Consider the following 15,502-nt stretch of genomic DNA (forward strand, 5'->3'; position numbering starts at 1 on the left):
CTTCATTATTCTTTTTCAGGAGAATAATAATAATAATGAATTATTCGAAAGCGCTCGAGTTTGGGGTCTCGTTTGAAAACCATTACAACTTTTGTATGTGATCCTGTGTGCTAGCTTCTTAATCAAAACTTATACAGATTTGTAGATAGTGACTATAATAGTTATTGCGATGATACAATGGATATAAAATTACCAAATTTACACGAATATTTTGACCCTCTTCAAGTGAAAGGCATGCTGAAAACAAAATTAATGGCAGTTATCTAGTTTAAAGGAGAAGTTCGCCTTAGGCGATCTATCCAAACTAGGATGTTCCAGGAAATCTTATTCCCCTTCGTCCCGCTCTTGAGAAAAACTTGTAAAACCTATCGTGAAAAAAACAAACAAAAAAATAGTGAGGTGGATTGTATCGTTGGCAGAGGTAATGGAAGGTAAAGTAGTGGCGACAGTCTGTGTACAGGAAGTTGATGACGATCTCTTGAAGATCATGACTTAGTTTGAAGACAGAGGCAAAAGTGACGGCGACGGCTTGTATTGAGGAAGATGACGTACAACCAAACATCGCGGCTTGTCTACGTGAAATTTTGAAAGTAAAATTTGGCTTAAACGTGAAACTAAAACTAAGAAAGAGAAACGGTATTTTTTTTTATGGTGGCGAGGAGCCACAACTCCTATGCCCAGAATTTGTTGGGTGTGTGTGAGAAAACAATCCCACTTTCACAGGACAAACGCCAAATTTTTGCTTGTCCCGTTCCCAGGCTGAAAGGCAAAACATGAGGATTAAACCACACGTGAATATAGAATACCCTTTATAAGCGAGTGTTATTTTTTGTAAATCTGTGCTTGTTTTAGGTATAAATTGTAGGGTGCGCTAGTTGCCGTGAGATTATTTTTTGTTTCTGCTTTTTTTTAGTAATTATGAACTAGTTTGCACTATGTGAAGATATATTGCTTACTTTGTGTAAATAGTTGATAAGAGTATAGCTTGGAAGCTTTAGGGCTAACCTTAGGACTCTGTTCTGTTGGAGTTGTAATTTATTAAGAGAATTGTTTGATATGTTACAGATAACTTCGCATCCGTGCATTATGACTGAACGTATGTATGTTTTATAAATCGTTTCAGATGTGCATCCTTTATTTTGTCCAGTAATAAGTCTTAGGTGATTAATTCGTTTGGTAACTGATTCGTGTAGTTTTCTTATGTGTTCTGCCCTATCGAATAGTACACCATGAAATTTGACACTTATTTATTCTAATGTTCAAATTGCCTAGTTTTAATTTAACTTCGTTCCACTGTTTAAAGTGTTTGTTCAGGCTACGACGTCAAACATACCCAGAGTTTTGAGCGGATTTAAAAGGACCCGCCAATCGTTATAGCATTTAATGATTTTTGTACACGATCCGCGGCTATTGATGAATTTCTGGAAACACTCCAAACAGCAATGTCGTCGGCAAATTGAGAGAAGTAGATGTATGTTAATTTTGGAAAGGGGATGTTGTTGAAAGAGATAATATACAGGAGGGAAGATAGAACGGAACCCTGCGGTACTCCTGCTGTGACGTTAAAGGGTTTGTAGATAATGTTGTTGATTTTTACTGCGGCTGTACGGTCTGTTAAGAAATTTGAGGTTCATCTTATTATTGTTTGGTTACTATTCACCGAGTTTAGTTTTTATCTTTTGGCATTATGCCACACACTGTCGAAGATTTTACGTACATCGATAAAAACGGCAATCGTGGCTTGTTTATTATTAAAAGATCTGTAAACAGCTTCAGTGAAAGATGATCACTGGTTTGTCTCTTTTTAGACGCGACAATTTTTCTTCCTAGTACAAAATTTTAGTTCATAGCTCCATCTCTTGACGGCAGCGGCTATTGAGGATTTCCTCTTGTTTTTGGATGAATTTTGCATATTTGTAAGGAGGTTGTTGGTTTCAGAGTAGTAAAGAAGTATTTTTCTGGGTTAGATGTAATGGTGGTGTTTTTTGGATGGCAGTTATTATTGCTTTTTTCCCATGTATTTGGAAAGTATTCTGTTAGCAATGATAGGTTCATTAAGTTGGCGAGGTCAATAATTAAGTTGTTAGAGACTTTTTTAAAGATTATATTTCGGATCCCGTCGAGCCCGGGAGCAGAATTTCTGAATGTGCAGATGTTTTATTTTACTTCGGCTTTAGAGATCTTGCGGTTTAAAATGTCTTTATGATTTGGTAGTGTGTTATCGTTTGTATTGTACGCCGGGAACTAGGAGTATATATCAGGTTGTAACGAAAGTTCTGTCCAATTTTCAAATAAATTTAGATAACAAAATAGTGATGATTATAGATGTATTTAATCATCAATATATTCTCCATTGCTTTCGATAACCTTGTTCCATCTGTCAACAAGTTTTTTTTTTGGATGCCACGTTTATAAAATTCCTTAGGTTTTGACCCGAAATAAGAGATTAACTCATTTTCGACCCCCTCTCTTGAAGTTAGTCTAAGTCCACCCAAATGATTTTATAAACTCCTAAACAAATGATAGTCAGAAGGAGCAAGGTCGGGAGAATATGGTGGGTGAAGCAATTTTTCCCGGCCAAGTTCCTCTAGGAGATCCTTGGTTATTCGCGCGGTATGGGGACGTCCATTATCGTGGTGAAGAATGACCCCTTTTCTGTTTGCTAAGGACGGGCGTTTTTTGTCCAAAGCTGTTTTCAAACGCCGCAGTTGTTGGCAGTAAACCTCTGCTGTGATTGTCTGCTTATTGTTTAACAGTTCATAATGGACAATTCCTTGCATATCCCACCATACACTCAACATGATCTTCCTTGGATGCAAGTATCCCTCTCGGCTGCTGGGCAAGTCTATTACCACGACTTAGCCACAGACGACGGCGCTTAACATTATGACAAAGGATCCATTTCTCATACCCAGTAGCAACTCTGTCCAAAAATGGCAGTTGGTTCTGAAGTGAATGCAATACCTCACAGTAATCGACACGTTGTTGGCGATTTTCTACAGACAGGTCGTGTGGGAAACATTTTCCAACCTTTAACACTTTTCCAAGCCTTTTCAATTCGCGATGGACGGTCATATGGCTAACATTGAATTGTTCGCTAAGATCCCTAACTGTAATGGCAGGATTTGCTGCAACAGCTGCTTTCAGTGCCTCTGAATCGAGTCCACTTGAACGACCCTCTCTTGGCTCATCCTTTGAACCAAAGTCCCCATTTTTGACACGGGAAAACCACCTCCTACAAGTTCTTTCACTTACTCCATCGACACCATAAGTGTTCTGGATAAATATTGCTGCTGCACTTGCGTTGATCCCTCTATGAAACTCGTAGAGCATGACATGACGAATGTGTTCTTTAGTCGGATCAAACATGGGGTCAGTTTGAGAGCGTTTTCTTAAATAATGTTCCTATATCCTGAAAGTAAAAGTGATGTATTACTTATGTTGGCATGACTAAACATCAGATAGAGATAGAACTTAATTAAATCTTGTTCAACATTTTCGGCTCAAAAATCGGACAGAACTCTCGTTACAACCTGATAGTTGAGGGTTGTTTTCGACGTGATCATTAACTATTTGTAGCCTTCGAGAGCTATTCTCACGTGACAAAAAATATGCAGAGGTGGCATTCTGGTTTTTCTTATGCTCATATTTGAATAAAACTGTAATATGTAAAACAACACGAGGTCGTTTACGAGTTTAGTGGATTTTTGGTTTATTGCTAGAAGTTGCTTTCCGCATATCTCAAGCGCCCCTGCATATGTAAGACGAACTATGACATTAATGATAGTTGATCTGTTGCTCACTTATCAAATAATATACACATTTAATTGTGTATTGCAATTATTTTTTTTCAACATTATACAAATTATATACAAACAATATTAATTTCCCCAATTTTCGCTGAACTAAAACGAAATATTACTTATTTTATTACGTAAATCGTGTAATATATTTGTTAGTTGTATATAAACAAGTACCGAACAGATTGTTTTGTTGTTAAACGTCAGTTTCAGTACCTATTCATTATTTCTAAAAATATTTTAATGTTTCATAAAATTAGGTGTTTAATTTTCTGAAACATAATTTGTGTTGTTAGGGTGTTAAAACATTGCCACATTGAAAGTATTCTTATTTTCCATATCATAAAATGTTAAGATATCACAAAAAGTGTGGTATGATAATATTTATTCCACTATCACAGTTTGATTTTTTTTATGATACTGTTTGATTAGGCATGTTAATGACTAAACAGTTACTTATTACTTCACTTATTTTATTATGTCGTGGGTAATTCGTTATTTTGTCAGACATTAGTTTTTAAGAGTTTTTCCAACACAGAATTGAATATTTATAAAACTCTGTTGGACGTAAATCAAACTGTTGAAGCTTGTTCCTATTTATCAAAGATGTACACGATAAATGTTCGATATTACAAAGAGAACATTTAAGACAAAATGCAAATTATAACTTGCAGCACTGAAACGTTTCATGTAATTATTTTTTTAAAAGATTAAACATGTTCTAATTCACTAAGGGCTACAGTATCACGATTTTAATATCGCTAACAACTTCAAAGCAATAAAGAGAAAATATATTTAAACTGCTTCTAGGTTTAATAATTATATAGTATTTAATATTCCACGAGTGTTAAATATATTGTTTGTTTGTTATGGATTTCGCGCAAAGCTACACGAGTGTCAGATTGTCTAATTTATCTGTTTGTTTGGAATTTCGCGCAAAGCTACACGAGGGTTACCTGCCGTCCCTAATTTAGCAGTGTAAGACTAGAGGGAATGTAGCTAGTGATCACCACCCACCGCCAACTCTTGGGTTACTCTCTTACCAACAAATAGTGGGATTGACTGCACATTATAACGCCCCCACGGCTGAAAGGGCAATCATGTTTGGTGTGACGGGGATTCGAACCCGCAGATTGTGAGTCAAGCACCCTAACCACCTGGCCGTTAAATATATTATTTTACGGGTAGATCGTAGATTAAGCATGTATAAACAGATATTAATAATAATGTCATTAATGGTAGAAAACGTAATCGTAATAAATTCCTTCACATTTGGTGATTCATATTCATATATTTGCTAAATGAATCAAATTATACTCGGCTGGTCCACAAAATGGTCTGCTTTATTTATTTTTTTCTGAGTTTGTACATTAATATAATATTCATCCTGCACAAAAAGCACTGGGACCCTGAGTGGACTTCTGGATCTCTGACGTAATATGCGTGATGTTAAAAACCTGTCCTTGTAACTACCATTCTTCTCTCAAGCACGTGATTGCCTGAGCTTTGGAACTCCACGCAACTCCTTAAAAATTCTAAGTGTCGCCAGATCATTGAGAGAACTGATCATTTTAAACTGACAAGCACGTAATGCTTTAAAAAGTACTGTCAAGATGTATAAAGACAGTCGGGTCAACTTTACTCAAACATGTCACGACTAAATGGCCTTCTTTAACTCACAATTCAAATGATATAAAATAAAGCTAAATACGAGTTTCACATTATATCGTTTTCACTTGAAAGTTTTATCGATTCCATGTGATTTGTACAAAAGAACAAGAAAAAACTTTTCCCAAGAATTGTCTGATAGGTTTAGACATAAGTACTTCAGGTGAATGGAAGACACGCCAACACTGAAAAACACGACAATGTTATCGCCGAAACTGATACTATTATTCATCTGGAGAAATACCTTACAAATCCCCTTAAAATACATAACCAAAAACAACTAAACAATCTGTACAAAGACTACAAGTGGGATGCTACACCGTTACTGATCACATCTGAATTGGGTGCATTTACGCCGTTTATCTCTGGCGTTTGAAGAATCTGAGTGACTGTTGGCAAAGATTTTTCCGGTGTAATCTCTCTCATCTCCTGGGGATTGCTGTCAAGGACGTCCTGTGGTGGTCTGTATAAGAACCACGCTAAAAAGAAAAATAACGCTGAAAGGATTTTTAGAACACACGTGATAATCAGAAGATGGATATTCATTCGTTTGTTGTCGTAAACAAGACATGCTCCTTGACCTGAACAGTCTTCCTGCCAAACGTCACAACTCAAGTCAATCAAGCTGCCAAACAAGACAGGGCCCGGTATAGTTCCTAGAAAGGAGAAAAATTTAACAGAAATGATTCTTAAGCCAATTCAGTTCAGCAAATTCGTGATTAAAACAATCAAAATTCTTCAATTTTAAATAACCAGCTCACTGACCAAGAATAGATCTTTATAGCAACTGATCATTTGTTTTGTCGCGAGATTAATACATTAGTTTTTATTTTCGAAAATTAATTCATAAAAAGATTAAAAAGAACAAAAGACAAGAAGCTTGAATTTAAGGTCACAAGGGAAAAAAACATTTTGCGCAGCAAACAAAACTACAAAATTTATATTTTGACCGTAACACAAATTTTGTAAAAAAATATAATAAATCATGCAGAGATTCGCGAATCACTGTCAAGTCAAGATATAACCCAAAGTGTCGCTTCTTCATCGACACACACATATGACACATTCGCGTTTCTTCACCAAGCCAAGTTAAGAAAAATGTGACTTTCTTAAATAATCATTTTAGGAAATTTACATTAAACTTATTTCTTGTGGAAATCTGTAAAATGCTACATCGTAAATGAACTAATTTATAGAGAATGTTTTTTTATACTACAGGTTCAGACCTCTGGATATTTATATATTATATAAACTATGTTAAATTTATTGAATTGCTTTGTTTTCTTACTATATATGCAAAACATATACAAGTTTCCACCTGTTATAAATACGTTCAAATACCCCTTTTCAACTAAACAATATCCTGAATTAATTGCAAATTTTTCCAATGTACAGAAGAGTTCACGGATTGTTTTGTTATATATAGGAATACTACTGAGTTTACCCTACCAGAATACCCTTCTGTAGGGTGAACTTACTTTTCTAAAGAGACAAGCTTAATTCACCGATTGTGAGATTCCTTTATTTATTTATAATAATTGGATCAATTTTTAAAGAAAAGAAGATAGCAAAATTTATCACTCGTCTACTATTAACTTACCCAACAATCTAACTGTTATCCACTGTATTCCAAGCGCAAATGACTTCTGAGACTCAGCCACACAACTGATAGAATGAAAAACAAAATTGTAAAACTATACTAAAAATGTGTTTAAAACGTTCTTTGAATCCTGTAAAGTATTCAACTTTCTAATCCTAAATCTAAATCAATCTTATATTTTCTCTAATTAATCATTAATTAGTCTGGGTAATTTAACTATTCAGTGATAGATAACTTACTGTTTACATTCTATAAAGTTAATGTGTCGTTCTTTCATAGAATTTAACTCATGTTTAACGTATGTATTTCGATGTAGTTTTGTACTCATTCATTAGCGTTTAAATTAGTTCAAACAAATACATTTGTCATTTTCTTGACAAAATGTAATTTCTTAATATTGTATAATATGTTTAACCGACTAATTAAATAATATATTTTTGCATTTATCGTGATCTCCCGACTACTAATAGAATGTAAACCAAATGGGTTACTGAAAAACCAGTACTGCTTACGAAAGAACTGAAGTGATAGAATCGAAAACAAAAAACAAAACAGGTTTACCCTGATATTGTTACGAGAGAAAAAAATACAACTGACTGAACGGCATCCTGAAACACCCTTTTGTTTTAACGTTGTATTTATTTTAATATTATCACTATAATTTTATCATTCGTCATAGTATGTCCTATAATAGAAATATCGACAAACAATAAATAAATAAATATGTGCGAAATTTCAAATAATTAGAAATGGTTTTACAAGACTTCTCACGTAAATTGAAATATTTTGTTATTGTAAGACATAAAATTACAAAGTAACACGAGATGGCAGCACATCCAATATATAGATAACCTACTAATTTTCAAGTAAGACTTACCGCAAGGTAGCTGACAGAGAAGGCATACTGACAAGAAATGTAAACAACATGGCAAAAAATATCATGACAAGAAACAAAGGCATTAATGTACAGGAATTTGGACACTTTTCTCGTACTGCCTGGATAACTACCGTAGAATCTTTTATTGTTTCGTTTCTTCCGGGGCCTTCTACACAAGTACAATTTTCATAAACCTGAAAATATGCAAAATTTAGGCAATGAGAATAGGCTAGACTTATGCAATGTAATTAAGGGGTATAGCAATAATTTATCACACAACATGCAACAGATATTACCCTCGGAAAAAAAGATTTCATTATTTGATCTGCACTAACCAGATTTAAATGTTCAATTAGAAATAACAAAAATAATAGATTATCACATACATGGTTTAGGCCACAAACAGAACTTTTAATATGTATCCAATAATAATTACCCTTTCGTGATACCAGAATGATCTCGAGCCCTTACAATTCCGTTAAAATTGGAGAATTTGGTTTAGTTTTGTTCACTTTAACATTTAAACATAAAAGTTACTACAGGATTGGAAGTTGTTGACGGATAATGGGTTTCTACCAGCAAGAGTAATGCAGGAACCGATTTATTTCAGGCAATATTCATACCAGCAGAAATATGTCAAATTTTTAGGATTCATTATCATATGAGCAACTTCCTTAAATACAAATTGCTAGCTACATACATTTACAACTGAAAAACTGGCACTTTTTTCTTGAAAGTGTCAGTTAAAAACCTTTCAGTTAAAATTACATTGTGTTATTTTGGTGGACATATTCAGCATGAATGACAAACATGTGGAGATACAGGGTGAACACTTGCTGGTTACATTATAAGGAACCCACATAATATCGAGTTGCACTATTTTCGCTGCAAAAATAGCTTGGACTTGTGTGGCATACACTATGCACGATATTTAAATAGCTTTCATTTCTGTGGCATAGATTCCACATAATATTTAAATAAATCTAAATTTGTGTGGCAGAGATCCTACATTATATTTATATAGAGTGGATCTGTGTGCCATAGACTACACGATATTTAAATCGTTTGGATGTGTATGGCATAGACTCTACACGATGTTTGAAGGTGTCACATTCAATAATGGACTATACGTTCTAGAATGTAGACAGAAATAGGGTCACAACTGTGTAAAAAAGGAAAATTATGGCAAATGCTATGTTTTTTCATTCCTAAGGTCTATAGTTGGATTGAGATCCAATGGTCATTTGATGATAAAGTTTGGTGCTGCTACGAGCTTATAACAGTGCTCTGACATGCCACAATGGATTCCGATTAGACAAACTATCTAAGAGCGAATTACTGTAAACTCGTTGTTTATTATTTAACAGACACATACACACACGACCACTAAGTACCAACCATACACTTTTCATTTAGACTATATCTATTTCAGGTTATATTATCGCAAATAGTTCTTGTACTACTAGCGAATAGTTGGCGAAAGTAAAGCGTGTTTTCATTTTAATCTGGAGAGTAAAGGTCGTTTTTTTTTCTTCTAACTTTATTGCTAAGATATTCATAACTTGATATACACTCAGTACCCTATGAAGCATGCTGGTTGTTTACGCACTAATACAAGGACTCAATAGAAAGGTTGATAATGTGTAGATAAATTTCATTGGAGTATATGGAAGCAAACATCAATGATTATTTCTATTCTGTACTTGTAAACAAATCTTGACAACATTCTGATGTTGTTTTCACTACTGGGTTTTTTATTTTCACTAGATTTTTGATTAACTTGTCCTACAGTTTATACATTTTGCATGAACCAGGACAATGCCTAATTAATTTTATTAATGTTTATCCCATTTCATACTTCAATTAAACTCGCTATTTATTATTTTACGCATACACACAATAAGGAACAACCATTCAGTTTTCATTTAGCCTAAATCTATCTTGTGTTATGGAATTCACCCTTAAGCCCACATCATGCAGTTACAGATGTTAACTCATGAAGGATAAAATGTATTATTTAATAATGCCATATACTAAACAGACTGCATGGGTTTCATTACCAGTGACGTGTCAGCTGGGCTGACTGAAGTTTATTCCTTATGAACTTGTCCTCAAGACATTTAATTACAAGCTTTCAGCCATGCCTTGAGATGCTTCTGTCTAACGTGTAGTTGTGATATTGTTATCCTGTCTCATTAAAGTTACATTTGTCAATATCATCTAATGCTGCTTAAAAAAAAAACGAACCAATACTAATTATACACAGGTAGTTAAGTGATAAAAATACTGATTTTTTGTTATTTAGTAAAAAGATATTTTTGTCATTTTCATAATACAAGGTATATTAGTAGTTAAAAAGGCTAGTCAAATTTTACAAAACTAGCCTTTATCTATACATAATAACCCGTCCTTCTCCCTCAGTCAGTCAGCTGTTCGCTATTAATCTGAATATCTTACTTTTAATTCATGACAGAAATAACACGTAGTATAAAAAAAGTTGGTAAATTACATTTAAGAAACGATAAAACCCTAACGCCTCGGGGATAAACTTATCACCTTTAGGAGTAGAGGCAGTATTGTCGCCTTTATTCCACAAAGAAGAGAAGTCCACCTTTCGGAAGCGCCAGGGTTTTATCGAATTGTTTTATTTATTATTAGTCTGACTCCAGAAATGGGTTTCCTTTCCGAGTTCTTCATGTACAGATGATAAAGAGTTCCAAACCTTTGTGTCTGCCAGATGGTGAAAGGACTGACAACCAGCAAAACAAGGAGAGAAGTAGATGACATTATCTGTGCCACACACGGGATTGTACCTCTCCGTAGGGCAGTCACACTGAGCGTTACAGTCCGCCTTAAACGACACCACGTCTCGCTTAAAAGGAGTTCTGTAGATAAAATAGCTATCGTTAGTTTCATTTAGAGCAGTAGCAAATTAAAAACTCACTTTTGCTCACCATATATATATGCATGTGTGTATAAAGTTTAAACACCGCAAAAACGTTCTTCTCCACCAGATGGAAGCACGATACACATGTTCTACTTCTATTCAGAGCAGGTGAACAACTTGAAATATTACGAGAGAAAATATACAGTACTTGGTGCTTTCTAGGTAACATTTGCAAATCAAAGAAATTCAGCTAAATTGGTTTAACTAGCACATACATAATAGAATATTTTAACACGTAGTTTCATTAAACAAAACTATTTTTTAAACCACATTCTCAAGCATGTTCTAAACCTGTTTAGACTGAATACAAACATATACACATGCAAAAGTAAACTTTAAAAACTGTAATCTACCCCGAGAATTAAAGCATTAATATTTTTACAATTTTGTTCTTAGTCTTCTCATCAGTCAGGCTGCACTGAAATTAATTATGACTTAAACCAACAATTAAAGTTCATGAAAAGAAAACTTGAAGCCTCGTACCTGTCACTCATATTGTTTTTTTCATATTTGATGTACATTAGGCATTCTAAAGATTAACACATTTTTCTGGTCAATAAGAGAATTGTATTAACTTTTTATCTTACTACCACAGTAAATACTACCGCACAGATCGTAACCAGTTAATGGATGCACTAGGCCTCAAAAGTAAATATTTTTTTTTTTAATATATCAAACAGGTTTTTAAAAGAGTGCATTGCTTCAACTTATAAACCAGTATTCTAATTTTTTGCCTTAAATAGATAGATATTTACGATTTGAGCATTTTAAAGAAATACAAAAAATTAACTTCCTATGTTCATAGGAGTAACAGTGAGAAAATCTGAAGGCCACGAATAGCCAGTTATATTAGAAGTTGAACCACTCCACTGATACTTCTGAGATATTTTGTAAAGATAAAATATATCTCTTACTCTTAAGAAGAAAGTTGCTTTGTATGACAAAGAATGAATTTTTGAAAGAACATCAACTTTGGCTAATCTTAAACAGTTTAAGATAAAAGAACAAACACTTCGTGAAGATATATTTTTTGTGACTTACTATTAAATGTTCTTAAATTACAATAAGCCTCAGGTTTTATGGTTAATAAACGTGCTGCATTTTTAATAGGGTTCTAGTGGATATAGTGGAAAATTCAAAACATGTACATGATTTTTAACTTTTCAAATCCGCTGACATTGCAGTTGCTATTACACATTAGGGTTTAGTTTCAAATTAAATCTTGGCAGATTTTGAACTTTAATTTGCGACAACATTTGAGAATGAAATAAAGAAAGGGATATTTTCTTTCCGGTTGAGTATTGGAATCTGTAGTATATCATGTAACATTAACACAAAAGTTTTGACATACGTATTCGTTACTGGTGTATCCACTCCTGCAAATCTAGGATTTGGACAGTGTATAAAAAACACTGTGCACATGGTAAGGCAAATGACGGAAAATAACAAGCACATCCGGATGATGCTGGCACAGCGGAGGTTGAACTTTTTTACTAAATATCCACCAAAGAATGTTCCTCCTCCTGCCCCAGGTACAGTCACCATCCCTGAAAGGTATAAACAACAGATACTGTCAGTTGATAATAAAAAATGTTACAAGACATGCGTATTACAGCAATAAAAAATCGCTTACGGTGGTTCAGACAAACAAGTTTTAGAAGCAACTTAGCGGCAAAAGATTTAATGCTAAGGCTTAAAAATGATAATAAAATTCGTTTATTTTTCATGTTAGAATTTTAAATTAAGCCTTGCGGATCATTATTTTGTCGAGTTACAACTTGCATTTCGGAATTTTCTGCTGAATGAGCTAGTAAGTCATGACATTGTGCAAGTCAGTTCAAGATAATCCACGAACGGTCAACGTTATCTTCGAAGAAAAAAGTAAACCAGATTTCAAAGTGAAATACGATGCTTCCTCGTGTTTTAAACTTATGTAATTAGCATTTTAACCTTTAGTTAGAAATAAATTACTACTTTAGACTATTTACTTTTAAAATAATGAAGAGTGAGTTAAATGTTCTGCATTCGATAATTATAAAAAGTTTTATATGCAGCTAAACCATAATGCTAACGTTACTTGGATTAAAGCTCAGTGTTAAAATGGCATTAATGAGTTCATTTTCTACTTCATTATGACAGGTTAAAAAAACAACAACGTTTTTTTATGTTTCATTGCTCTGATTTTATTCGCAAATATAACTTCACTTTCTCAAGGAATTAAGTGTTGAATTTTTAAAAGTCGTCGTTTATTACGTTTATGCTTAACAGAAGCATGGGTTCGACTTTCAATTTCTACGAAATCCATTTCATCCAAATGATGAGTGAGTGTCAGTTTCTCAAAGAAATTAGTAAAATACTTCGTTTCATAATAAATAAACGTTGTAATCTAAACCTTGCGATTATTAACGGTCGCCAATTCTTCACTTTATTTTGCTTAATAAAAATACTTCATTCTGGTTTTTCTTTATTCTTAATGTCCGCGTTCAATTTTGTTCCTGCTTTTTTTACCTCTAACACAACCAGTACAAAATTTAAAAAATCTATAAAATTGTTGGTTTTGATTCAAGTATTACTTGTAATATTTATGTTAATGATACACTACAATAACCAAGTTACATCTGGTAAATTGACCAAACGTTAAATGAAGTTTTACGTGACAGGAAGTGTGAGATGTTACGAACCTTGAAATGTTAATGTTCCCAATTCTATTGTTTGCTCGCTTTGATAATTCAAAACTACCTTAGGGTCACTGCACTGCATCGAGTCATTACAGGTTTTAGTCAATCTGTGCATACTCACCTACAAGTAACGCTGCAGCACTCGCCGCCACGCTGAACTGTGATTCGATTACTTTTGGTAAAAACGTTGCCAGCCCAGATAGGATCATACCTGAAAAAATAAATTCATGTATTGAGGATTTTAACCATTCGTTCTACAAGCGCTTTTGTCGAGTAAATGTCATGTACTAAAATTGCACTTGCTTCGATTATGTTTAGCTTGTTTCTTCATTGGTAGAGCTTAAATCCTGATAAAAAGATCAGTATAATATTACTGAAATTCTACTGACGGAACTTCGAAATATTATAGAGCATAAAACACTATAGCTCCGTGTTAAAGCCCGATAGAAAAATCAGTATAATATGACTGAAATTCTACTGACGGAACTTCGAAATATTATAGAGCATAAAACACTATAGCTCCGTGTTAAAGCCCGATAGAAAAATCAGTATAATATGACTGAAATTGTACTGATGGAACTATAAATAGTTGTAGAGAATAAAACATTATAGTTTCATGTTAAGCATTTTGAAGTCCGATAGAAAGACCAGCATAAAGTACTGACATTTTACTGACGGATCTTCAAATAACTAAAGAACATGAAACACTGACGCTCCATATTAATCATATACATTACTGACTTCTCTGTGGTGAATGTTTTTTAGAGTTCTTATACATAATGTACACGTTTGAAATCGTGTGTGTTCCCGAACATTTATTCACTCACTTTATTCACATATTTACTTTCGCCACTGTGAAAAACAAGACAAAACCACGTAATCACATGAAGTTACTTTGTATTCATTAACAATCCGTTAAGGAGTCAAAAACATTCTCTTACACTACATATTTTAGTTAACCAACTAACATAATCCTTTCAATAAGATGATGGTGTTTAACTGGAACCACTCCCACACTAAAAGTCAGAAAACCAAAAAAGTATTTTAAAAATCAACAGTTTTTCTTTAGGATATAGCATAAATATACAGCTTCAGATACTTTCAAAACTCAAACAAATGATTTACCTTCACTAGCTCCTGCTAGACTAAGGAATACGAATGTCGGATTGATGAGGAGTATCTTAAGGGATGCTGGAAGATCAGCGATACTATTTCCGAATCCACTTTGCGACACTTCACTGTCCTTCAATTTCCCATGCATTTCAGACACTTTGCGAGACTGAATGGTGTAGTAACCTGAATAAAATAAATTTGACAGCTTTATTTTTCCTAATGTTATGTGAAAATTTTAAGATCGGATCTGAATAATACTATTAAGGCATTTCGAATTAAGTAGCTCAGCTTCCTAAACTTAGCTCATTAACGATTTGAAAAAAAAAAATCTAAGGCGATTAGTAATGCTATTCTTTTTATATATATATTTTATGGCCAAGTAGTTATGGCGCTTGACTTAAAATTTGCAGGTCGCGAGGTTCGAATCCCTACCACACCGAACATGCTTGACCTTTCGGCGTTATATGTGACAGTTAATCCCACTATTTGTTGGAATAAGAGTAGCCCAAGAGATGGCGGTGGGCGGTGTTTATTAGCCTTCCCTCTATTCTATCAGCGCTAAATTAGGGACGGCTAGTGCTGATAACCCTCGTGTAGCTTTGCGTTAAATGCAAACCAAATTATATTTCTTACAATAATATAAAACAATAAAAAATAAATTTGCATAAACTTTTACACAACTGTAGAATTGGCGTGTTATAACTCAAGAAAGTTGTTCAAATTCTGATCAAAAACACGTGAAGTGTTAATTTTATAATAAAACACTAAATATTTACGAGGAAAATCTGGGTAAATGGTACATGTACATTCAAAGTTTAT

The 15,502-nt window shown here is 33.8% G+C and overlaps 2 protein-coding genes across 4 annotated transcripts in view; both read right to left on the minus strand.

Annotated features, from left to right (window-relative positions):
* Nucleotides 1-2,413: 2,413 nt before the first annotated feature.
* LOC106459922 (histone-lysine N-methyltransferase SETMAR-like) lies at nt 2,414-3,768 on the minus strand. The gene has a single exon (XM_013919591.2). It carries the CDS (start codon nt 3,367-3,369, stop codon nt 2,758-2,760), a length of 612 nt encoding a protein of 203 aa, XP_013775045.1. The 5' UTR covers nt 3,370-3,768; the 3' UTR covers nt 2,414-2,757.
* Nucleotides 3,769-5,122: 1,354 nt separating this feature from the next.
* Nucleotides 5,123-15,502, minus strand: part of LOC106460006 (solute carrier organic anion transporter family member 4A1-like) — a 119,963-nt gene continuing 109,583 nt past the window's right edge. For 2 of the 3 annotated variants that reach the window (XM_022386893.1, XM_022386889.1), the window contains exons 5-11: nt 14,696-14,866; nt 13,692-13,781; nt 12,244-12,439; nt 10,668-10,830; nt 7,946-8,139; nt 7,069-7,133; nt 5,741-6,124 (exon numbers count right to left, since the gene is read on the minus strand). In XM_022386893.1, coding sequence (XP_022242601.1) covers nt 5,769-6,124; nt 7,069-7,133; nt 7,946-8,139; nt 10,668-10,830; nt 12,244-12,439; nt 13,692-13,781; nt 14,696-14,866 — 1,235 coding nt within the window. In that variant the 3' untranslated portion in view covers nt 5,741-5,768. Of the gene's footprint in view, nt 6,125-7,068; nt 7,134-7,945; nt 8,140-10,667; nt 10,831-12,243; nt 12,440-13,691; nt 13,782-14,695; nt 14,867-15,502 lie in introns of all 3 variants that reach the window. The other variant, XM_013919690.2, reaches the window with a different exon arrangement.

Source organism: Limulus polyphemus, unplaced genomic scaffold, assembly GCF_000517525.1.
Source record: "Limulus polyphemus unplaced genomic scaffold, Limulus_polyphemus-2.1.2 Scaffold31, whole genome shotgun sequence".
Lineage (NCBI taxonomy): Eukaryota > Metazoa > Arthropoda > Merostomata > Xiphosura > Limulidae > Limulus > Limulus polyphemus.

Excerpts from the sequence above, each read along its gene's own strand:
- LOC106459922 (XM_013919591.2), bottom strand. The coding sequence starts at position 3,369 with ATGTTTGATCCGACTAAAGAACACATTCGTCATGTCATGCTCTACGAG.